General features: G+C 37.3%; 1 protein-coding gene across 1 annotated transcript; it reads right to left on the reverse strand.

The window, feature by feature from the left end:
• Positions 1-453: 453 nt before the first annotated feature.
• cpe (carboxypeptidase E) lies at positions 454-26,584 on the reverse strand. The gene is made up of 9 exons (XM_051905299.1): positions 26,089-26,584; positions 8,094-8,290; positions 6,230-6,397; positions 6,007-6,124; positions 5,222-5,404; positions 3,800-3,939; positions 3,557-3,656; positions 2,107-2,225; positions 454-2,013 (listed from the first exon to the last, which is right to left on the reverse strand). The coding sequence occupies exons 1-9, from the start codon at positions 26,327-26,329 to the stop codon at positions 1,915-1,917; spliced, it is 1,365 nt and encodes a 454-aa protein (XP_051761259.1). The 5' UTR covers positions 26,330-26,584; the 3' UTR covers positions 454-1,914.

Here is a 26,584-nt window from a genome sequence, read left to right on the forward strand (position 1 = left end):
TTGTAAAAAGTATTGAATAAAAGGGTGCCAATAATTGTGACCAACGTGTTTTGGAGAAAAACATTTATTTCATAATGTGATTTTCCCCCCACTTTCAATTATTTTTCTTCAATGAAAGGTTAGATTTTTGTTAATTTTATGAATTAAAGATCAAAAGGATAAACAATGCAGATTTACTTTTACAGTCATCTTTGATCATATTTACCAAGGGTGCCAATAATTCTGACCATCACTGTATACTGTATACAGTCAAGAAGGTCAGGACCGGAGACATTTAGATATATCATGCTTGTTATATATTTCCATCATGTATTTTATTTCCATTTGTAATTTTGCTTACTACTGCAGTCCTGTCTTACTTACATTCATTTTAATACCATAAATGTTAGTATTTGCAGCTATTCAGACAGACAAATTCAGAAAGGTTTAGAAAGACAAGAAAAACAGGAAGACTGACAACAGAAAGGGAAGTTTATTTTGGTTGCGAATTGCGTCATTCAATTAAACCGTCATTACATTCATATACAAGACATACCACTGAAGTCTCAAAAGAGAAATATATATATATATAAGCTGGCTTGAAATGCCATTTTATGACATTAATATTGAAAGTTTAAGCTTTAATTTGTTTAATTTGAATGTGCATGAAATTTCCCAAATCAGTTGGATAAATGAGGAATTCTGAATGCAGGATTATAGACTTGATCATAATGGTGATTGATTTAGCATTAACATGTGCCATTTCATATTACAGAAAAACACTAATTATAAAGATACTGAAACAGACAAAAAAGACAATATATTACAGAACGTTCAATAAAGACTGCAGATAGTACTTCATTGGGCACAATTGTGCATTTTGGTATAGATTATAAAACCATCAGATCTAAATAAACTTCTGTTTGTTTAGCTTGTGCCATTAAAATCTGCTGTTGTATGATCTAAAATGAAACTCTCTGCTTTACAAACATAGATAATACAGATTTATAGCTATTATCTATCATATGTTCATAATTTTTTAATTTCCTATATAGTTCTTATAACATAAGATAGGAGTTCAATTGATAACCTCTTCCATTTTCTTTTCATCTGAACAATTGTCTGGATATGATATTCAAAGTTGTTATTATTAAAGCATTAATAAATGAAAAAGGTTTATCAAAAGCACTCCCATTCAAAACATCAAGCATAATATTATTTAAACCAACAGGACAGTGTTTGAACAGAAACAGACTTGTGATCAGGTGTAAATGAGTGCTGTCTACATTGGCTTCAGTCATAATCAGAATAAATAGTAATATTCATTGCCGACACGTACATTCATCACAACACAGTGCTCTCTGATTGGTTGGTGTAATTGGTGACCATAGCTACAAAAGAATCTCACAATATCAATGTAAAACACAATGTTACAAAAGAGAAATAGATCAGTCCATTGCCTCCACAATATCGACTGTCTGTGTTATGCATGTTTCTTTTCTGTGTGTTCATGTAATTACCTTTGCATGCCTGCAGGAAACACAGGCAGATGAAACACAGTGCTCTAAAATAACAATTACCAGGTTGATCAAAATTGCAAAAACCCTGCAATAGGATCAGCTGTACTTTAGAGGGCACTTCACACAGCATTTCATTTAGTGGAAATATATGTATTCATCCATATTTACAAGGATAACCATATATGCAGATACTTAGCTCAGCTCTACCACTGGTTGTCTTTGTCGATATGTATGAATTGTTTAATGTGCATATGGCTGTTGTACTGTAAATATGATCAGATGTAGTGCCTCTAACATAAAACAATCGAAACAAAGCAAAAAAACTGAATTATGTTCTTGGACTGAAAAGTTTATGAGCACACACATATGACAACAATAAATATTTTTGTTTCAGACGGCCTCTGCTTCAGGTCAGTTAGAAGTTGAGCGTCTCTGACATCATCTTCCACCAATCCATGAGTTCCTCCTTCTCTTCCTCCTTCCTCTCTTCCAGCGACTCCAGCTCAAAATCCAGCTGAGATTGAGAAGACATGAGTAAAAGACATGACATGAGAAAAAGACATGAAATATTATGAGAAGAGTAAGAGAAAAGAGGGTCTGTGTTTACCCGTGTAGCAGGGCTGTGGGGAACAGCAACTTTCTTGACCACAGTGAGGTACCCAGGAGCAGATGCTGATACTTTGTAGTTACCAGGAGCCAACAAGCGCCAGTAATCGCCATCCTTAGCTAAAGAAAAAAATAATAAGAGTGATTTACATTTGAAATTTTACTTCCAAAAGTGGCAAAAAAATGGCCACAAGAGGGCAGACCTACACACATGTTTTCAATAGAAACCTAACTAGGTTGTAGAGTTCATGTCATAAAGGCAAAATGTGTTTTTTTCTGATATATATGTTGTTCTACACCCGTAAGACCTTCGTTCATATTCAGAACAGTGGTTCAATCTTAATGTTATGATGCGACGAGAATACTTTTTGTGCGCCAAAAAAACAAAATAATGACTTTTCAACAATTTCTAGTGATGGCCGATTTCAAAACACTGCTTCGAAGCTTTACGAATCTTTTGTTTCGAATCAGTGGTTTGGATCACGTATCAAACTGCCAAAGTCATGTGAAATATTGAAATTTCTAAACACTTCTGACGTAACGAAGCCTCGTTTACTGAAATCATGTGACTCCGAACCACTGACTCGAAACAAAAGATTAGTAAAGCTTCGAAGCTTCATGAAGCGGTGTTTTGAAATCGCCCATCACTAGATATTGTTGAAAAGTCGTTATTTTGTTTTTTTGGTGCACAAAAAATATGTTTTAGTACCTTTCTGGGCATCTGAAAGTCAAAAGTAATCTTGCTGGCAATGCAGGCCTCACTGAACCATCGGATTTCATCAAAAATATCTTAATTTGTGTTCTGAAGATGAACGAAGGTCTTACGGGTGTAGAACGACATGAAGGTGAGTAATTTATGACATAATTTTCATTTTTGGGTGAACTAACCCTTTAAATTACAGTATATAATAATAATAATAGCCTGGTTTCACAGACAGGGCTTAGCCTAAGCCAGGATAAGGCCTTAGTTCAGTTAGGACATTTAAGTAGTTTTTATAAATGTGCCTTAGAAAAAACATTACTGATGTGCACCATATTTTAAGTTATGTCAGTGCAAGTTGCTTTCAGTTAAAACAGCTAAAACATGCATTTTAGTCTAGGACTAGCTTAAGCCTTGTTTGTAAAACCAGGGGTAAATGTTTCAAAGTAGCTTTACAGTAATAACCAGGAAAGTAAGTGTTAATGTTGCAGAATTAATCAATTATGAAACAACATTAATATCAGCAGTAAAGCAACTCTAATAGTGTCATTATTCAGCTCAAGTCAAGTTCAATGTCGCAAAATTAACCAATTATGAAACATTTATAAATGTATACACACATACATACAAAAAAAGATTTAATGAAATATATACGGTACATAGTTATACATTCTATTTAATGATGCTAGTGGTGCATAGCCTTTAAATTAATATTAAATTGCTGTGTGTGTGTGTGTGTGTGTGTGTGTACCTGTGGTGATATCGTGGTCGATTCCTTCAACAGAAATAGAAGCATTTGAGATGGGGTTCCCCTGGAGATCATGAACAAATCCTGCTACTCCTCTATGAACCTGTGAAGGACACGAGAGATCAAAAGGGATGAAACTGCTCCCTTCTTATCTTGACTCATCATGAGTCTGAGCTTTACAGAGAACAAAACAAGTCTCTCTTCCTGTCAGCACCAGGCATGTGAAAGCAAAGGATTCAGGTGTACCTGCTCTATGTAGTTGACAAGTGAGTTGCGGTTCTGGTCCCAGTACTGCTTGAGTGTGTCCTCAGGAGGAAACTTATCACAGCTCAACTCCAGAGTGATCTCAAAGCAATTACTGCTCAGATAGTTGAAGTCCTGCATACCTGACAGAGAGAAAAAAGAAAGATCAAGGGTTGGCAACTAACAGTGAGTGCCATTTTTCTTGGTAATTTTTTTTTATTTTTAGCTAACATGCACAACATGGCCAAAACACATGCACAAGAAACCCAAAGACCCACTCATATGTGCTTGTTGCACATTTAATTTCAAAACCATCTGCATTAATCCCCCTTTGCTGCTATAAAAGCTTCCACTCTTCCAAGAATTTGTTCCACTACAATTTGATACATGGCTGTGGGGATTTGAAAGAACATCCGCATGGTCAGGAACTGGTGTTGGGTGATGCTTGCAGTTGGTGTTCCAATTTATCCCAAAGATGCTATCAGGCCTTCCCCAAACTGCTGCCACAAATTTGAAAGCCCACAAATCTCTAAAATTTGATAGCCAGCTTTTGACATGCCATTTTCATTGCATTACTAGGAATTTCCAAGTTTCCTTCCAAATAAATAAAGCTGTAAACGTATAATATACCTCCATCTTGAAAAGTTTATCCATTTAAAAACATTTGTTAGTTTCCTTTGAATCTGGTATTAAACCTTCTGCTTTTTAAAAAAAAAAAAAAAAAAAAACACACACAGAAGATATACATCAGGCAATGTCCTGAGGATGCACATTAACCCACTGCATCGCATATACAAATGTCCTGATTTTGCAGAGTTAGATGTGTTCATGGGTTAACGTATTTTGTTGAACCTGGAACAACATTCCTGTCTGAAATTGTAATGCTAACCATATCCCTACCTGTAAACCTAACCCTACCCATAAGTTATCCCTAAAATCAGAGGGAAATGATAGGTTAACAACACTGATGTAGAAGCACCTAACCCTGGTTGTAAGCCTCAACTTGACATACATTTTAAAGTTGTGCCTCAGATCTGATTGGTTAATTGGAATGTTGTTACAGGATCACCAAAGATGTTGATACAGGAACATATTGCACTTGGTGAAATCAGATTCTGCCATATATACAGTGGGATCAAAATGAAAATCTGGCATTTTAAAAAATGTAATAACAAATTATTTGTATTGTATACAACTATATAATAATTAACCATTTTAATGTGGAAATTGTTAAAGATTTACGATTTTGAAAAGCTGAAATGGAATATTTAAGATTCTGGGTATACCTATTTCTAGGTAACTGAACAAGAGACCTAGAAGTAAAATAAATGGTATTAACCATATGAACTCCTATACAGATGTTCAGATGTACAGCACAATTAGTACAGACACCAGATGAGTGATTTTTGAAGCTGTGCATTGTACCTCCAGGCACACTGTACCAGGCTCCTCCATTAGTGATGCCCTCTTTGAAGCTGGAGTCATCATCATTCTTGCGGCATGGTGGCCGGTTTGAGTCAGACATCACTGGGTTATAGCTGGAGTAGGCTTTAGCCAAACTCTTAAACACCAGATCATCTGGACTAGCACTGTATTCATGAGTAGAACCTGATGGACAAACAGAAAGGAGACAGTTCTATCATTACCCCTTCATTACCCAATCAAATTTCATGATAAAAGTTACTGGTTTAATCCTATGTGTAACGTCAGGTCATCTATTAATAAATATCCTGATGCATCCAAGGTTTATAATGGCAGTGAGCGGGACCAGCGAGTTTGAAGCTCGAGAAAGTGCATCCATCCATTATAAACATACTCCACATGGCTCCGAGGGGTTAATAAAGGCCTTCTGAAGTGAAGCGATGCATTTGTGTAAGAAAAATATCCATATTTATCAAGTTATAAAGTAAAATATCTAGCTACCACCAGAAGGCTTTCCGTATTCAACTTACGAAAAAAAGTGTAACTGACATTGCGTTAATATATTGTGTTAATATATCTCAGATTGTGTTCATCAGAAAGAAAACAGTCATATACACCTAGGATGGCTTCTTTTTAAAAAAAAATCTTACTGACCACAAATGTTTGAATTATATTATATTATATTATATTATATTATATAAGCTCAATTTAAGAATAATAGTATATACTGTATATTCTGCATAAGTCTGTATGTGATTGTTGTTTTGTGTACAAGTGTGGTTTCTCACCACTGCGTGTCTCATCATATGGGTAGTTGGCCACCACGTCTCCTCCATGCAGATTGGCTGACAGGACAAATGGAATGTCCATAATCCAGTGAACGACAGCCTTAGTTTCTGGTGCAAGCTGTAACATACACAGGTTCTTTTTACCAGCCCAAAAACCACTGATTCTGTTCCTAGATGTGTAACACTACTAATACCATGCTGCAATTTCTGACAAATAGCCCACCTTGGTGTTTTCATCCACAGCTTTCTTCATGTTTTTCAGGAGGTGGTTGTTGGCTCCTCCCTCTCTTTCGTTCATGTAGACGATGCGATCAAGATCTGGAAAGTTGCGGTTCAGATCAATCCCCTGAGCATTGCTGCGGCCCACAAACCAGTCCTTCATCTCACCAGGCTGCACAAATATATATTATAATAATGATACCATTAGCAGAATTATCACAATCATTAAAAACATGACTTAAATAAACAAGTTCTCTATAAAAAAAAAAAAAAAACATGAAACATTCCCCAAACATGTATGTTATTCTTACACTTATGTTTTTTTAAAAGAATATTTATGCATACTTTTTTTTTGGCATCATTACTCCAGTCTTCAGTGTCATATTATCCTTCAGAAATCATTCTAATATGCTGATTTGGTGCTCAAGAAACATTTATTATTATTATCAATGTTAAAAACTTTTTTTTTTCTTTTTTTTTGCCTAAAAGCATGATTTTTTTTTTTTTTTCAGGATTCCTTGATGAATAGAAAGAACAGCACTTTTTTGATAAATGTCCTTACTGTGTTACTGTCTAATTAATTTAATGCATCTTTGCTGAATACAAATATTATATCTACTATATATATATATATATATATATATATATATATATAGCTTGTTTAGCACATCTCCCAAACTGGTAAATATAGTATTCAGCTGGTTTAGACAGGTGACCAGCCAGTCTTCCAGCCTGACAAGCTAAAAAGTGCTCACAACACATCTAAAACCAGCCAACAGACCAGCCTGGCCAGTTTGGGAGACCATCAAAACATCAAAACATTTGGATTAAAGTTGTTTTTTTTTTAGAAGGTCTGACATAACACACTGATGAAACAGACTGAGATACGGAGACTGAGATACTGAGATAAGTTTCAAACTGTTGTGTGGAGGAAATCACTTAGGTTGCTTGTCATTTTGCAGACACTACAGGAAATGCCAGAGTCTTCTAAAGTGAGCTTGGCTGAAGGAGGAAGTCTGAATGCAATACAACCATTACAACTGTTTTAACGTACAAATAAACCCCATATCACTGACACAAGCCTTTATGTCTTTTGTCTGATCCTTTGTACAGCACTTTGGTCAGTCGTGTGGCTGTTTTATAAGTGCTATTTAAATAAACGGAAAGCCTATACCCTATCTGTGACCTCTGTCATCCTCTCTGTCCTACTCAAATCATTTTCTAGTAAAATGTTTTTGTTTTTTTTCAATGTACAATTCCTAAAAAAATGCGACCCTTATGCTCATAGTTGCCAGGACAGGACTTTCCATCCACCTCTGAAATGATCACAAAAGCCCAGAGAGATGACACATGTTTGCTGTGTGGTCAGCATAGACATTTATTACAGCTGAAGCAGTAAAGCAGTGTGGTAAACCACATCCCAGTGAGGTGTTTAATAATCTCTTGGTTTCCCCTTAACAAATGTACAGGGCCCTCATGTATAAAATATGTCAAATGTTCCTTGAAATGTCAAAGCCCACACTTGTTTGAGTACAGGCGGCAGAAGGATGTGGTAAACCACAGTGAAGTGTTATGAAATCAGCACCCCTGCATTCTGCCAAAACAACTATCTGCTAAAAGATGTTGAAGATCAGACTAGTCAACCCCTTGGTGATACCTGAAAACTCAAAATACTGTACAACCAGGGCTTACTGTAAAAGTCGTATGACAATACATATATATTAGCAGCAGAATACGGTCATCTGTCTTGTTTCATAGTTCTAAATATGATTCTGTCCATCATATCCAATTTATGAAGAGATACAACTGCGTTCTGCATTCTTCTCTTTTATTGTGTAAGATGTGTGTGTGTGTGTGTGTGTGTTTACCTGTGAGGCTGCTTTCTCAAAGCCGTCAGGATTCATGGAGGGCATGATGTGAATGCGTGTGGAGTGGATCAGGTCGATAATGGTGTCGTTGCCCTCCTGGTACTCATTACAGAGATACTGAGCCAGATAGATGAGCAGCTCTCTGCCCACGGCCTCATTACCGTGCATGTTGCCAATGTACTTAAACTCCGGCTCACCTGTCACACAAAAAAACAGACACAGTTAATGACATGACACTGTATACACATTAACTCACACAAATAACAACTAAATGATGCTTTGCCAGTTATTTTAAGCTTTATCTTAATTAAGTGAACTGTACTATTTGAGTTGCATGCTCAAATAGTTAGACAAAAACAACATCAACACCATCTTAGCAACAGATCATATTGAATGTCTTTGTCAATAATTTAGCTGTTTTTACATACATTTTATTATCTTGGTACTGGGTTAGAACGAATAGAGAGAGTCACACATAAGTCCAAAATATAGTTCACTATTTACGCGTACGTGAGGGTCAGTGTACAGTTTTGTCAGAAGAGTATGCGCGCACTGTATGCGCACCGCCGGATTTTTGTAACTGCGCGTCTTGGTATGCGCAGGTCGCTTTCCACAAGGTGGCAACCATGCCCTGGGGGCGTCAATTCACAAGGTAGTCAAAGAAAAACTGCATAAACAGAACAGACTGGAACGCATGCAAGCTCCAGCGACATTGGAGGCCTACATAGACGAGAGATTGTGCAAAGAGTTAAGAAAGTACCCTCATTTGTACAACTCTAGCATGAAAGAATACAAAGATGTTTACATGGGTTGTAACTCGTGGCGAGAGACTGCGCAAAACTGTGCATGTGTCGAATGCCTGTGCATGCGTACGAGTCAAATGAAGTATACTTTTTTTTTGCGCGTTCAACTGTGCACGTACACTAGCATACACGTTAAAAAATGAAGTATACTCAGGCCTATAGAGAGAAACATAAACACTGACCTTAAACTTTAACCTAAGTTCAATTGCATTACATTCAATAAATATCAGAAAAAAACAACACTGCAAATCATAAAATAAAAAGTCAACCATTTCAAAATTACTCAAAAATACTACCATCAAAAATCAACGCAACAAGGACAGATATTTAAAATATCTACATAATTAAAGAATATTTTAATATACTTGTCTATTTCCAAAAATAGGGCCTGAAAAATTCATTTCTACCCCAGGAGGTCAAACTAAATATTTTATGAGCTATTTTATTTTCTATTCATTTTACATGAGATGTTGGGACTTCCTCTTGGTTATTTGATGTTCTCTTCTGTACCCTTTCAAAAAACCGGCCCCATACTCAAGACATGGTCTTATTTGTTTACTTTATGACCTTGGTCTCCCTTTGTTTATAGAGTGATTCTTGTCTAGGTTGTGGATTTACGGAGAATTATTCCTCCAAGTATACCTAGCCAGATGTCAAGATCAACACACAAACAACGAGAAAGACAGACAGAGAGAGAGAGAGAGAGAGAGAGAGAGAGAGAGAGAGAGAGAGAGAGAGAGAGAGAGAGAGAACATTAATCTGCATAACATCCATAATGCTGGATTGACTAAACAGATGGAGTAGTAATTAGAGAAACCATACATGACTTATCAAATGTTTTCAGATACATATGTCAGTGAATATTTGTGAACACAAGTGCAGCTGAAAAATATATGCATAAAGGTATATTCACACCAAGCACAAATATCCATTTCAAACCTATAGTAAACCTATATTCATGAACATTCAATCGTTTTTTTTTTTTTTTGCAGAGAGCAGTCTGTTGGTTTTATTAATATAATAAATGTGCATATAGTATATAAAGATAAAGGGCAGAGGTGTATTCCTGCAACAGTTTTATTTGCAAATACTGAACTTAATGCAACCCAAGTGTGCCGCACAAGTCCTGAAAAGTGAAGCCCAAGCGTCTCGAATGCCCCCAGGTGGTTGGTCCCGGTATAGGTCATAAACCCCGCCCTCTTCATGTAATTTAATGGGATGTGAGACAAAATAAACAATTAAATTACACGTAAAAAATTTTTTTTTTCCAAAGATGGTTTCGGTCATTTTATGTAGTTTTTATCACGCTGATGTAAGTTCAAGTGTTCTTTTTCTTTCTTTCTTTTTTTTTTAAAATAACTTTGGGTTTAGTTAGTTATTTGATGCTATAAAAACAGGGGTGTGACGTCATGATTGACAGCTTCTCTGAGCAAAGTAGTCACTAAAACATTTTCAGGAGGAGATTGGAGCTTTAACTTTAATTACATTTCAAAAACTGTTTATTTCACACCGACATAATGAGTTGTTCTGCAGTAAACTGTACTAAACAATTCTGCGGGAGTGTGGGCGGGTCCTTAATACCACGGCTCAACTTAATGCAGCTCCATGAGTAAATTGGTAAATTGCACATTTTCAGTGGTCAAAAATATGTGAATAACAAATCATGTTGAAACTAGAAATGTATCTAGTGTTTTTCTATCAACACAATAGCATAGAACATACATATCTGAGCTCTATAAATATTCCTTTTCCAAAGTTTGTGTGCCTGTAACTCTAAAAGTATTCAAGATATCTTAATGTCCTTCTAGATTCTCATTCTTAATAAACTTTCCTTTTGAAATCTTCATTTTCAAAGCTCTATATAGTTCAGTCCCATATATATGGGGATCTCAAAGCAGCTGCATGTTCAAATGGTTGAATTTTACCCGATTTCAGTGATCGAAAACCAAATGTGGTTCACTTTGCACACAGCTGATACTTATTGCATTTAAAGAGGAATGTCTAAAGAATAAATAATGTTTAAACTAAAAATGTATCTTGTTTCCCTCTATCAAAAGATTAGCATAAAGCATAACTCTCTGAGTACTTCAATAAATATGTATATTTATGTCAATGTGCCTTGTATAATACTATCTAGACATTTAAAAAAAAAAACAAATTAGGAATTAGTTTAGACTGCATATACACTACCATTCAAAAGTTCAGAGAAATTAATTTATTCAGCAAGAACCCCACACTTTTGAACAGTAGTGTATAGTAAAATATGTGCATGTATAAAGACACTGGATAGAGGTAGATTTAACCAACAGGTCTATACAGTATACCTGTCTAAAACCAGTGCAAACATAGGCTCAGGTAATATCCTTGGAGCTTTCCAGAATCCTCTGTACTTTTACACAATGCCCTGACCCATTTAAACCCTCCCTAAGAATTGAACATAGGCAAACACATTTCAACCCTCAGGTAACAAAAGCACAAATAATCAGAGGCCAGGAAAGGACACTTGAAGTTTTTTCTTTGGTAATCTCAAAAACATGAGTTTCTGAGAACTATTCTGCTAGATAAGCACACGATACTGACTATTTGTTGTGATAAAGAGCTTACAAACACACAACATGCAAACATGTGCCATTGCGTGGTAAACATTATATAAGCACCTTATATAGGGCATGGGCTCTGATATAGATGTTTACATTGGACAGACCTGTTTAGAAAACCCAACACACCAGTTAAGCAAGAAAACAAAGGCATACAGTATTGAATGCACATTTGCTTGCAATGCACACAGATTGGAAGCAGATGGAAGCACTGTTTTATTCAGCAGGGGTCCTTGCAGGCTCTGGCCTTTTTATAGCCGTCTATTTCACTGCCTCCCCTGAACATCTAAATATTCTACATCTCGCAATTAAAGAGAAGCATGTGTGGAATATCCACAGTGTGTGTGTGTGTTCAGGCTCCTAAATAAGGATGTATGTCCCTGTCACATTTACAACCAGCCTTTGAAGCTCCAGCTACTTCAAAATGAAATTACTACCAAACTCTTTCACAGATGTTAAAGTCAAAGCAAAGTATTCCCAGGCCTGTCCACAGGAAATATGCGTCTGAATGTGATATGTGTGTGTGCGCAAGTGAGTATATGGGTGGGTGGGTGAGAAAAAGAGAGTGAGAGATTGAGAGACAGAAAGTGAAAGTGTTTACTGTTTTGATTTGTTTTTTTTTTTTAAAGGGGACCTATTATGCAAAATTCACTTTTGCATGGTGTTTGGCAATAAATGTGTGTTGGCAGTGTGTGTACACAGCCACCCTATAATGATAAAAATCCAACCACCTTTTTTTTTAATCCCCATAAATCATAAGCAGTGTCTCAGAACAAGCCGTTTCCAGATCCCTGGCAATGTGACGTCACTTTAGCCACAGGCCCCACCCACTAATGTTGACAGACACTGGCGTTTTAACATAGAACCGCCCTGAGCGAGTTTACAGCCAGTTTTACAGTCCGCCATTACTGCACTGACGAGAATGTCTCCCAAGCATTTTAGGTGTTCTGTAGCTGGATGGATTAATCCACATAGCTCTCTCCATTTACTCCCTAAATCTGAGCCGCTGAAGACGAGGTGGATTCATTTTGTTTTCAAAGAAAATGCTCCCTCAGCTCTACCGAAATTTGTTTATGTCTGCGCGAATCATTTCACTCCAGACTGCTTTGAGAACGAATGTCAATACAAAGGGACAATACAAAACATACAGCCTCCAGAGTGATACTGGATACATCAGTAATGAAGGTGTGAGCACTTTATTACAGTTCATCGGAGTTGATTTACGGATATAAAGTTTACCAGTTTATTAAGCACCACCCGAAAAGGCATAAGGTCTTTATATATTTGTTTACTGTTAGTTGTAACTAGTGTTTCTGTGTACTTCGCTGTGTATCTTGATGATAATGCAAGAGAGAGAGAGAGAGAGAGAGAGAGAGAGAGAGAGAGAGTTTATGGATAATATTTTAATGCACACTTGCACTGTGTTTAAGCTCTTACAGTGATTTTCTAGAGTGAAAACAGACGCTTCATATTTTGTGTGAAGTACAATAAACGTTATAAATCTCATAGGTTAACTGGCTTGGACTAATATAGTGGATAAAAACAAGACGACAATATAAGTTATAACCGTAATTAAACTATACCTGTTCTATCTCCATGCAGCATATATTCGCAGTTTCTGACATTATAGTGAGTCCTGACTCCTGACTGAATCCTGACAGGGGAGAACGAGCTCTTGAAGCTCCGCCCTCTTTTGGCTGAGCGCAGCAGCTCATTTGCATTTAAAGGGCACACACTGAAACCGCGCGTTTTTGCTCAACCCTCAAAAGTGGCAATTTTAACATGCTATAAAAAATTATCTGTGGGGTATTTTGAGCTAAAACTTCACATACACACTCTGATTTTACATCTTGTAAAAGGGGGCATAATAGGTCCCCTTTAAAACATATATGACAGGATGCGCTGTGTAACTTTCATTAAGTGTTTTATATATATATATATATATATATATATATATATATATATATATATATATATCAGCTAAGAAAGAATAAGGAGTATAATAATGCAATAAATGGTGTTCCAAATTCAATTGCCCTTGACCTCACATCTAAGATAAAATCTACTATCAAGACTGAATCTATGACTTTTTATGATTTGTCATTCATGTTAACATTTAATCAACAACCTAGAGATAAAATATATATCAATTAAATTTAAATAAATATAAATAAAATCAAAGGCAGCAACATTTTGAACAAAAGTTGTTTTGGTACGAGTTATAATTATTTTCCAAAATATGCTGAAGGAACAAACATAACTGGAGAGATAATTTGCACTCTGGTGTAATATTAACCTTCATCTACTAAAAAAATCTGATTTAAAAAAAATTTAAAATTTAAAAAATGAAAATTTCAACCCTCTGGATGAGCATCTGCTAATATATACACATCCGTGACAGTAAAAGTATCAGTCAAACTGATAATTGTCTAGTATTTTACATAAATTAATATGTAATACATTGGGTATTACAGTAAATTAAATTTTAATTGTCTAAACAGTTTTTACACCCCTACTCCCATCAGGTGGGCGAAAGATTCTTATCAGAGACAAACACCAAAAGTGTGAAATCCTACAGATTGTGAAGAACAAACTTCTCTTCTCTTTCTTATGAAACAGTTACATATTTGTGTCTGATCCAAACAAAGCAAAAATGTCTTGATAGCAGTGATGAGGAAATCATCTGCTGTACAGATGAGGTGAGGTGCGGGCAAGAGGGACCGGAAAACTGCTAATCTATCAACGAAACAGCCAAACAAAAAGGGTAAAATAACACATTTCAACGCCATACAGCCTACATCACCTCTCTCTCTCTAAACATATTCTGTAACATCAAGACCATACCCATCTCATCTTTCCACTCTTTGTATCGGTCTCCTACCTCCCTTTATCCCTCTCTCTTCTCTTTCTTACAAAGAAAATATATGTCAATAGAAAGAGAAGAACTGTAACCTCCTTAAGGACAATTCCTTATGAACACAAACATTTGAAGACACAGGATTCTGTTTCTTGGACATAGCTTTGTGATTTGTGTATGCTCACATCTGTTTTTAAGACAAATCTATAACAGTCTAAGAGTATCTAAATGTAATTTAAGTGACATGGGTAAGAAATCAGCGTTCATCAAAGGTTTGGTAAACATGCAAGAATATCATGCTTAATTGCAACTATCTGCCTCAAATAAACTTCTTGAATAAATATTCAAAGTCACAGACAAACTTATAAAACAGATCATAATTCTTTCAAAAACAAATGTAAATGTAAATTGGGTCTCACAGTGAAATAAATATAAACATTAGGGCTGTTGATGTTGTATGGAGTTAAAGGGTTAGTTCACCCAAAAATGAAAATCAGTATCAGCATCACACGCATGCGTCGTGGTATTCACATGAACAGCGTCGGCAAATACCGAGCCTGCGTTCTGACATAGAACTTCATATATCAAAAATATCTTAAATTGTGTTCTGAATTAATAAACGAAGATCTTAAGGATTTGGGAAAACCGTTGTGCTGCTTAATATTTTTTGTGCAATCTGTGATATTTTTTTCAGGATACTTTGATAAATAGAAAGTTTATAATAGAAAACTGAAATAGATAAATCTTATAACATTATAAATGTCTTTTTTTTTGCCCATATTGATCAATTTAATGCATCTTTGCTGAATTTGCATCAAGTGCATTTAGATTTCATAATATTATGCACTAAAGATATTTTATGCCACAGCAGTGATCTAGTCTTTTTTTTAATACGAATAGATCAGCATGAGTTTCGCTCAAGTAATATTTAATATACAGTTAAAAGGTAGTTCCAGTCTTCTAATCGTACTGACCAAGTGCTGTTCCAAAACCAAGTCAGGCTGCATTTACACTGCAAGTCTTAATGCACAGATCCGATCTTTTGACCATATATGATTTTTTGGCCAGTGTGTTTACATTCATTTTAGACGTGATTGGTATCCGATATTTGTGTTTAGATTACTTCCCGCCCCAAAATGATTGTCATTGATAGTTTTACCTGCACATGGTAGACCCTCGTTTTTGAATGGCCGTGCTATTGAAATTATTTATATATTTCAAGTCGGGTGGCCACGATTACCTGTCAGAATGGATAAGTTAACAGCTGTCAGTGTCATGGATGTTTTGCAGCGTGAAATCTGACTGAACGGATATAGACCTGAAAATAAAGGTAATTTGTGTTTGTTATTTTATCTACAGTCATTAGTTAGAATTCTGCTGTGAAATAAAGTAGCAGGTAAGATTACATTTTTTTTTAATGAATTCGAGCGAGCGAGGGAGAGAGAGAGAGAGAGAGAGTAGCCTGCCCAGTAAAGCTTTTGGCTTATAAAAAAAAAAAAAAAAACACGGCGGTCTCTTAAATGAATATTCAGCTGCTGAATGTGTGTGTGCGCGTGTGCGCAATTTCTTTCTAGGAAAAATAGATAGACATATAAAGTTCCCACCTCAATAATAAAGCTGCGAATTTTCAGTGCAAGTGCATACAGGCACGTCTGCTTCATAATACATTAACTTTAGTGAGCAAACGTGCCGCCTTCGCCTTGTGGTGGCTTGGAATTCCAAGGGGAATCAGATATGCGTGTTTAGACGTAGGTCGCATGTCCAAAGATCGGATATGTGTCTGATTTAAAACCACATTTGGAAATGGCTCAGATCGGATGCAAAAAAAAATCGGATCTCGTGCGGATTTTTGTGTTTACACGTGTGTAACAAATTCCGATCTGTGTCACATGCAAGCAAAAAAATCTGATTTTTTGTGCCAGTGTAAACGCAGCCTAATATATGTGATCAGTGCAGAATGGAAGCAGAATGAGGAGTGAGTGGGTTTTTGAAATTCGGAGCATCAACAATGGTTTATTTTAAAAATTGGAGGGACAATATTCAAAGTAAATAACCAAATTATGTCTGAAACGTAACTTAAAGGCATCAAGACACACTTTCTATTTGATTTGATCATTTTAATATTAAAATTTAACAATTCAATAAAGATATGTTTAACAGCAAGTTTGTTGCTATTAATTATTGCAAAATTATCAAGTGCTTAAAGTGTATTTCTTTCTTTCTCAGAATGAAGATTTGATTTGAACAACTCTTATTTCACTCTAGCACAGTATGTTTACTGGAACTCCTCCTGCTGCCCTTTCACGATCTCTCTCCCTTGCTCTGTTTTGACCTGAGAGACACACATTGAGAGAACAGAGCGACCAAAGATGAGAAATGCAGTGACTTAGCAGAAACTGCTGTCTCATCTTCATGAGAGGAAAAGAATGAGGAAGGGGGAAAGGGATTTTATTATAATCTTTCCGATCCTCATCTGACCACATGACAACAAAAACTCACATTATCACTTTACATAACATGAAAGACTCTCTTCGACTCTATAACCTCAAACATCACATTTGAAACCTCAGATATAAAAATGATTAATTATTCTGTATTGTACATTTAGCTTTGATTCAATCCTTTCTTATATTATGTCCATTCTACTAAACCCATCCATCCGTGAATCCATCAGTTCAATTCAGTCAGGAAATGTGTGCTCTTGATGCAAGTCTATTACCTCTTAAAGACATGGACAAACAGTACCAGAAACGTCAGAGACACGCTGGTTTCCATGGCTATGTTGACCAAAGGAGACCATTAATTCAAGGTAATTGATTCAGCACACTTCTGCAGTGGAAACACACGCATATTTCACAAACGGTCAGGCCATTTATGACATAACAACAATATCGCTGCAGAGAAGATGGTTGTATGGGGGACAGGGGGAGATAAAAATTATTTTTAAAAAAAGTTTGATTTACAAATAGAATGCTGTACATTGTTCAAAGACTAAACTGTAGTTCTAATTTAACTAATGATCTCCTAAAACTGATGATGTGAACCATAAAAAGAGAAGGAGAGAGAACAGATGTGGAATCCCTCTAGGATGTATTATTAATGAACTTTCGCTCACTGGAAGATACCACTTTCATCACGAACCTACACAAAAGAAAAAGAGCTTTGCTTGCTTCAGTTAGGCTCTTATTTTTCTGGACAATAAATATGTACAATACAATGGGAAAAAATAGAATTAATATATGACACTTTCCACAAATATCTTTTTTTTTTTTTTGAGTAAAAAGAGGAACCTTTCAGGAAATGTTGATTGTCAACCGCAGGAGGGCAAACTAAATTAATTGCTTTATATTCTATTCATATTTTCAAAATTCAGAGAATAGTTCACACAAAAGAAATTATATTCATACATGAGGGTGAGTAAATTATGACAAAATCTGGGGTGAACTATGCATTTAAATATTTAAATAAATTTGAAACAAATTAGATGTATTAAATTATATTTAAACTATGCCAGAATGGGTACACAGTTGCAAATAAACTCGCTAGTCCATACTACCGCGTGCAATACGTCCATTCGTGAAATTTCCTTACTACTAAATATTCCACGGTCAACTGTTAGTGGTATCATAACAAAGTGGAAGCAATTGGGAACAACAGCAACTCAGCCACGAAGTGGTAGGCCACGTAAAATCACAAAGCGGGGTCAGCGCATGCTGAGGCGCACAGTGCGCAGAAGTCGCAAACTTTCTGCAGAGTCAATAGCTACAGACCTCCAAACTTCGTGTGGCCTTCAGATTAGCTCAAGAACAGTGCATAGAGAGCTTCAAAGCCTTACATCACCAAGTGCAATGCAAAGTGTCGGATGCAGTGGTGTAAAGCACGCTGCCACTGGACTCTAGAGCAGTGGAGACGTGTTCTCTGGAGTGACAAATCAAGCTTCTCTGTCTGGGAATCAGATAGATGAGTCAGGGTTTGGCGGTTGCCAGGAGAACGGTACTAGCCTGACTGCATTGTGCCAAGTGTAAAGTTTCGTGGAGGGGGGATTATGGTGTGGGGTTGTTTTTCAGGGGTTGGGCTTGGCCCCTTAGTTCCAGTGAAAGGAACTCTTAATGCTTCAGCATACCAAGACATTTTGGACAATTTCATGCTCCCAACTTTGTGGGAACAGTTTGGGGATGGCCCCTTCCTGTGCCAACATGACTGCGCACCAGTGCACAAGGCAAGGTCCATAAAGACATGGATGAGCGAGTTTGGTGTGGAGGAACTTGTCTGACCTGCACAGAGTCCTGACCTCAACCCAATAGAACACCTTTGGGATGAATTAGAGCGGAGACTGTGAGCTAGGCCTTCTCGCAACATCACTGTCTGACCTCACAAATGCGCTTCTAGAAGAATGGTCAAAAATTCCCATAAACACACTCCTAAACCTTGTGGAAAGCCTTCCCAGAAGAGTTAAAGCTGTTATAGCTGTAAAGGGTGGGCCAACTCCATATTAAACCCTACGGATTAGGAATGGGATGTCATTAAAGTTCATGTGCACATAAAGGCAGGCGTCCCAAAACTTTTGGCAATATAGTGTAAGTGACTCATATATAAACATAGCATTTATTTTACTATTTGAGTCCGTAGGAGACTTGTGTGATACTGCTCAAATACAGTACATATATATATATATATATATATATATATATATATATATATAGTTCAGTCATAAAATGCTGGCTGATGGGTCCTTAACGCAAGCTGTTATAATTATAGCGTTAACTACTGGCACAAGCTGAATGGTCCATGTCTGCAGCCAATGAGCTTGTTGCTCACACATTAAATGGCTGGTTACATTCACTATAGCAGTTTGCAGCACGCTTCCGAGTTCCTCTAAAACCCTCCACCTTCCCCAGCTCCACCTGTATAGATCTGCTATGGGTTATTGATATATGCTATTTGTGCAGCAGCACTATGTCTTACTCGCAGCAGCGTATCGGCATATGTATATATATATATATATATATATAATTTTTTTTTCTTTTTTCTTACAGTACCTTGAGCAACAGGATGAATGGGTTTGAGTTTGAAGAATGCACTAAACACTACAATAGGTTTAAAAATAATTATTTGTCATCATGTGTGAAGACTGTTACATCTTGCATTTTACAAATGTATTTATATGGGGGGGGGGGGGGGGGGGGGGGGAATCATGCAATTAATAATTATAAATTATATTATTTTTACTAAAATGACTGCAATTCAGTGGATTATGTAACTATTTTTGTATGATATTATGCTTTATCACAACAAAAACCACAGGATGTGTCTCTCTAATGCTTTCAAATGTAATGGAATACCATTGTGGAAAGTGCATAATGGAACTATACAACACACTTGATCTGTTTAAAAGGCTTGAAAGAAGACAGTGAGGCCAGATCTTATCAAACATATTCGGCAAGCTAATGGATGAATGTGTGTATCTGATATAGGTGTTGTCACATGCTCACTCAGCAGAGCACCAGATGGCCTGTTTCTCAGCACGTCCCAGCCCCCGTGGCAGACGGCACTGCACGCTAATTCTTCTACTCATCCTCTTCCTCATCTGACTGAGCACAGGGAAGCGCATGGCTCATGGTGCTAAGCTGATCTGTCTCCAGGGCAACAGCTATTTCTGCCCAGCCGTAACACTCAAAACTAACAGCACCCGACGCAGAGCAGCCTGACGATGGGGCCTCTCTTTGATATCCCATTCTCTCGCATCTGTACGCTGCTGCTGAGGTGCAGCTGGTTGCCCGTAGCTACAGGGTGTGGGTGGTGCTGGAAACTCATCTGGTAGCAATAAAAGACTTAATGCAATGAGTCATATCTACGCAAACACACATACAGAGAGCCAACCATACTATTTAAGGAAAAGGGGCCATACCTTTAGGATAAAGGCTCTTCCTCCTACTGCTCACACTCATACACACAAAAACACAAATGAACACATTTGTTCCTTTACTCTCTTTCACACACATATACACACAGAACTCCACATCAGCACAAATTGCACAAGACTGCGAATCAGCTATACTTAGTCAACAGATAAACTTAAACGTTAAGTTCACTCAAAAATGAAATTTCTGTCATTAATTACTGACCCTCATGTATTTTTAAGCCTGTAAGACCTTCGTTCTTCTTCAGAACACAAATTAAGGTATTTTTGATGAAATCCGGGAGATCTCTGACTCCTCCATAGACAGCAATTTAACCACCACTTGCAAGGCACAGAAAGGTGTAGTAAAGACATTAATAAAATAGTCAACGTGACTGCAGTGGTTCAACCTTAATGTTATGAAGCGACGAGAATACTTTTTGTGCGCAAAAACAAAACAAAAATAATGACTTAATTTCTTCTCTATACATTATTAGGTTTGAATAACATTACGTTTGAACCACTGTAGTCACATGGACTATTTTAACAATGTCTTTACTACCTTTTTGGGCCTTGAAATTTATGACATTACTGTGTATAGAGAGGCCAGAAAGCTCACGAATTTCATCAAAAATATCTTAATTTGTGTTCCGAAGATGAATGAAGGTCTTACGGGTTTGTGACGACATGAGGGTAATTAATGACAGAAATTTCATTTTTAGGTGAACTAACCCTTTAATGTGTCAGTAATAGAAATCCGATACATGATTAAATCAAAATACATATATAAATAAATACAGATCTCACAGAAGTGAGTACACCCCTCACATTTTTGTAAATATTTTATTATATCTTTTCATGTGACAAAACTGAAGAAATGACACTTTGCTACAATGTAAAGTAGTGAGTGTACAGCTTGTATAACAGTGTTTTTGTATAACAGAATTTGCTGTCCCCTCAAAATAACTCAACACACAGCCATTAATGTCTAAACCGCTGGCCACAAAAGTAAGTACACCCCAAAGTAAAAATGTCCAAATTGGGCCCAATTAGCCATTTTCTCTCCCCGGTGTCATGTGACTCGTTAGTGTTACAAGGTCTCAGGTGTGAACGGGGAGCAGGTGTGTTAAATTTGGTGTTATCGCTCTCACTCTCTTGTAGGAACCGTGGACGAACCGGATAAAATGAATCATTCAGATGATTCTTTCAAAACATAATTCCAGAAACCCAAGCTCAGAGAACCTAATTTTCGGCTCCAGTCCATATACAGAACCACCCCTTCTAGGTACTTTTATGGCACCCATGCTTCCTGGCTGAAGGAGAGGTGACAAACTTAAGCTATTTGTAGCAACCAAACGGTCAGCAGAAGATAAAGAGTCTTTGATCTCCAAATCAAAAGAGACAGAGAGACAATGCAGGCCTGTTTCTCTGAGTGACCTAACTTTACAGAAAAACCAACAAAGACTGTTTCTACAACTAAAACTGCATCGAAGTGTTCCAAATAATTTGAAATGGACTTATCAAACATCTTTCAACTGCATACATTTTATATCATGTCCACACATACTACCTGTAACCAGTTATGTTTTAGAGCACCCACAACTCATGTAACTCTATAACTATTGAATGGTTGAATGAAAGTATTTCGTGTTTGATATACATTTTAATCTCTTCTTCTCCTTTAAATCATGGCTTGAATGAAATCTGCGTAAAATGTATCATATTCCATTTAATAGAAATTGTCTAAACGGTACACTCTGCCGAAGACGGCAATTCCAGAGACTGGAGATAACGCTTATTTTATGATTGGGGGCAGAGAAAAGCCACCTTTGAAACAAGACGATATCTGATTGGTTAGAACTCATCACAGAGGTGGGACAAACACCTAAGTTTAAATAGTCATATCACAAGACAAAGAAAGGTTACGAGTAACAGTGGAGTAACAAGAAGAACAAAACGAAGACTAAGCTGACAAAGGACAGACAAGCAGCTCATTCAAGCCATTCAACTTTCACTCACTTTTTCGTTTCTTTTAATTAACTTGCTTTTCCGTTGAGAGTCTCGTGTTCTAAGTTTTGCCGCAAAGTTTAACCAACGACTTTTGCTGCCTCAACTTTAACTCCAGCCACGACAAAGAGACTTCCTTTCATTTTGCTAGCACGCTCAAACGTGATTGGTTTTTACCCAACCACCATCCGGACCTGAAAAGACAAATCATCAACTCGGAAAAACCCCTCTCCACGCCGACGAGGAGTTTCCCATTTAAAGTCGACTCGACAAGCAAGTACCTCCAGATTCTAAAACTGAACTGGTGCATTAAATTAATGATTAATGGTTCGTTCAGGTCAGGTCTTTTGAACTGCATATTTTGCTAGAAATCCTGCTCATCATTTCATTCTCTCTCTTAAAACTTTCTCTCTCATTTCCTTTGTGTGTGTGTGTGCATGCGTGTTTGTGTTAGATTAATTTGTGTTAGAGTAAATAAAGTCTCTTGTAGATTTTAAAAGAAGGTGTCTTGTATTATGTGCTTGTAAAATTTAATGTCTTAAACTGTCGATCTTAAAGTTACCAGGCTCTAATCAGTGTTTTCACGATAGTGGGTATTCATATCCGCTATAAGAGCTTATTACGGCCCGAGCAGATGAACGCTGGATGATTCAGTTGCTCGGTCGTAAACTAAATGACTCTTTATAATTCCCTATAAATTAATTAGCTGATTTGGTCCTACACTCTCATACTGGTCACTGGAAGTTCAACATGGCACCTCATGGCAAAGAACTCTCTGAGGATCTGAAAAAAAGAATTGTTGCTCTACATAAAGACGGCACAGGCTATAAGAAGACTGCCAAGACCCTGAAACTGAGCTGCAGCATGGTGGCCAAGACCATACAGTGGTTTAACAGGACAGGTTCCACTCAGAAAAGGCCTCACCATGGTCGACCAAAGAAGTTGAGTGCACATGCTCAGCGTCATATCCAGAGGTTGTGTTTGGGAAATAGACGTATGAGTGCTACCAGCATTGCTGCAGAGGTTGGAGGGGTGGGGGGGTCAGCCTGTCAGTGCTCAGACCATACGCCGCACACTGCATCAGATTGGTCTACATGGCTGCCGTCCCAGAAGGAAGCCTCTTCTAAAGATGATGCACAAGAAAGCCCACAAACAGTTTGCTGAAGACAAGCAGACTAAGGACATGGATTACTGGAACCATGTCCTGTGATCTGATGAGACCAAACTTATTTGGTTCAGATGGTGTCAAGCATGTGTGGCAGCAACCAGGTGAGGAGTACAAAGACAAGTGTGTCTTGCCTACAGTCAAGCATGGTGGTGGGAGTGTCATGGGCTGGGGCTGCATGAGTGCTGCCAGCACTGGGGAGCTACAGTTCATTGAGGGAACCATGAATGCCAGCATGTACTGTGACATACTGAAGCAGAGCATGATCCCCTCCCTTCGGAGACTGGGCTGCAGGGCAGTATTCCAACATGATAACGACCCCAAACACACCTCCAAGATGACCACTGCCTTGCTAAAGAAGCTGAGGGTACCTAAACCCTATTGAGCATCTGTGGGGCATCCTCAAACAGAAGGTGGAGGAGCGCAAGGTCTCTAACATCCACCAGCTCTGTGATGTCGTCATGGAGGAGTGGAAGAGGACTCCAGTGGCAACCTGTGAAGCTCTGGTAAACTCCATGCCCAAGAGGGTTAAGGCAGTGCTGGAAAATAATGATGGCCACACAAAATATTGACACTTTGGGCCCAATTTGGACATTTTCACTTAGGGGTGTACTCACTAGCGGTTTAGACATTAATGGCTGTGTGTTGAGTTATTTTGATGGGACAGCAAATTTACACTGTTATACAAGCTGTACACTCACTACTTTACATTGTAGCAAAGTGTCATTTCTTCAGTGTTGTCACATGAAAAGATATAATAAAATATTTACAAAAATGTGAGGGGTGTACTCACTTCTGTGAGATATTGTACATGTCCAGAGACTATAGCTGAAAATGAGCTGTAATAGCTAAACTGGCATATACAGAAATGTTGGTATTACATTACAATAAGGTTCAATTAGTTAATCCTTTCAATATCATAACAATGAACAATTTTCCATAATTTATTAATCTATTATTATTATGAATTGACAATTAATTTTAATAGATTATTTATTACGATTATTACAATTTTATTATTAAAATTTCTATTATTTTAATTTTATAATATTTTTATTTATTTATGATAATATTTATGATTAAATTTTGTCATTAATTTATTCAACTTGAAATTTTAATAATATATTAGTTGGCTATAATGTAGAAATCAACATTAACCTAGATCACTGCTTTAACAGTATTGTTTATTGTTAGCTATCCAATGCATTAGGCCTTACTAATGTTAATAAACAACTTTAATCTAATCAGAATAAAGTAAGTTTTAGGGTAAAGGTGGGTGCTTGTTTTATCTATTCAAGTTAGAAGATCTCTGAGGAAACTAATGATACAAGAGACATTGTACAATAAACTCTAATAGGTCTGTATAAAAATATGTTTCATGGACAGAGATAAGCTATACTGTATGTAAAAACACTTTAGACTGAGTCTCAGTAATCAAGTACTTGAACCAGAACACAAATTATCATAAAATTAACACTCCTAAATAATTGATGCATCTCTATGGTTTCAGTATGAAGTGTTCAGTAATTAGCTTAATCCGTCAGCCTAATTCCGGACTGTAAATGGAAAAGATCCAAAATCCAAATAGAGCACACTAAATGAACTAATTAGTATACACAACTTTGGATCAAGGATTTAAAACCATATTAGCCTACACAGGCCTACACAGCACAAACTAAATGAAAATATGAATATTACTTTCATGTTTAAGCCTGTATTGCTCAAACCTTAATTACCTGTGCAACAATTAAGAAAATGGCAGTATAAGCCTACTATAAAGCTCTGCATGTGCACAGCAAAAATACTGATTTTAATCCAAGACTCTCTAGAATCTGTTTGGTCAATAGCTACATTCAGCAATCAGACATTTCTTGATATGTCCAAGGCACTGTGTTCCCCTCATCTGGGCAACCTCCTTCATTGTAGTACAGTCTCTATTCAAGTAAGCTAATAAAATAATATAAACGATATAAAAATCAATGTGTATTTATTTATTTGGTAAGAAGCCATGCAATAAGCCGTGTATTTGAGTCTGTAATTGATCTGAAATTACAGATTCATCCAGCAACCTTCGCAAAATGGCGTCCACGCGCACAGTGAGCTGCTGTCATCACATCTCTGAGAGCGCGCAGACACACCAAAGCGCACCTGCGCGTTACAGCGAGCAGAGATAGACATCCATGCGATGATTTATGAAACACTGCAAAATTATTAAATGAGACAGTGCGCACCATTGTGAAGATGCAAAATAGTCTCTAATGCAGTCCCCGTAAAATTTCAATATTAAAGACATTATAGCTTTTTAATTTTAAAATCATAAATTTCAATGGGCATTCAGTGGACACGGGAGCAGAGGTTTATGAACCTTTCATACAGTATGAGATCTGCTCATTTTAAGAATCTAATTTGTCGTCTGCAAGAGGTTAAAACGTGAAATACTTTTAAAGCAATGGGGGATTTAATTGGAAGGGTGAGGGTGACTGTCATCTGAGAATCCCCTTTATTGATTTGTTATTGATTCATGGCCTGATCTAATTTCACGTAGAATGGATAAACATGTCACACAAAGGAAAATGCTTGCTTCTGCTGCTCTATAGAGCTTCATTAGTTAATGCTATGACAGTCTTCCTTTATTATAATCTGGCATAATTAATGATCATCTCTCACCAGGCTCATGGACGCCAGGGTTGTCGCTCATCTCCAGCACGAGCAGCTCTCGGCCCTCGTAACTCTCCCCAACCGTGTAGATGCGGGTGATGGAGGGGCACTGCAGCCACACGGACACCAGCGCTTTCCGCATCTCCTCATATCGGTGGTACTCAAACGAGATACCTCCTTCCCCCGCAGCATCCCCGCCCGAGGCCAGGGCCAGCATCAGCAAAGCCCCGCAAAACACCGCCGCCGTCATCACTCCGGTCTCTCGAAACACTCGACACTTCTCTCTCTTCACGTATTTTTATTCTGTCTCTCTTAGCACTGCTGTCCGTCTTTCTTTTCTTTCCTGTCTGTCTGTTTCTTTCTTTCTCTTTTTCTGTGTCGTGCCCCGTATGGAACCGCAGAACTGATGCGTGAGCGCGAGTCCTGACTACCTGTTTAGCCGCGGGGACGCGCGTGAGATAGGACGTGCAGTGTGAAGCTGCTGAAAGCTCAAGATTACACACGA

This window comes from Ctenopharyngodon idella, chromosome 1 (assembly GCF_019924925.1).
Source record: "Ctenopharyngodon idella isolate HZGC_01 chromosome 1, HZGC01, whole genome shotgun sequence".
NCBI lineage: Eukaryota > Metazoa > Chordata > Actinopteri > Cypriniformes > Xenocyprididae > Ctenopharyngodon > Ctenopharyngodon idella.

Excerpts from the sequence above, each read along its gene's own strand:
- cpe (XM_051905299.1), bottom strand. The coding sequence starts at position 26,329 with ATGACGGCGGCGGTGTTTTGCGGGGCTTTGCTGATGCTGGCCCTGGCC. Across the intron at positions 6,398-8,093 it reads TTGAGAAAGCAGCCTCACAG|CCTGGTGAGATGAAGGACTG; the intron begins GTAAACACACAC and ends ATATTTGTGCAG. Across the intron at positions 3,940-5,221 it reads CTGGTACAGTGTGCCTGGAG|GTATGCAGGACTTCAACTAT; the intron begins GTACAATGCACA and ends TCTCTCTGTCAG.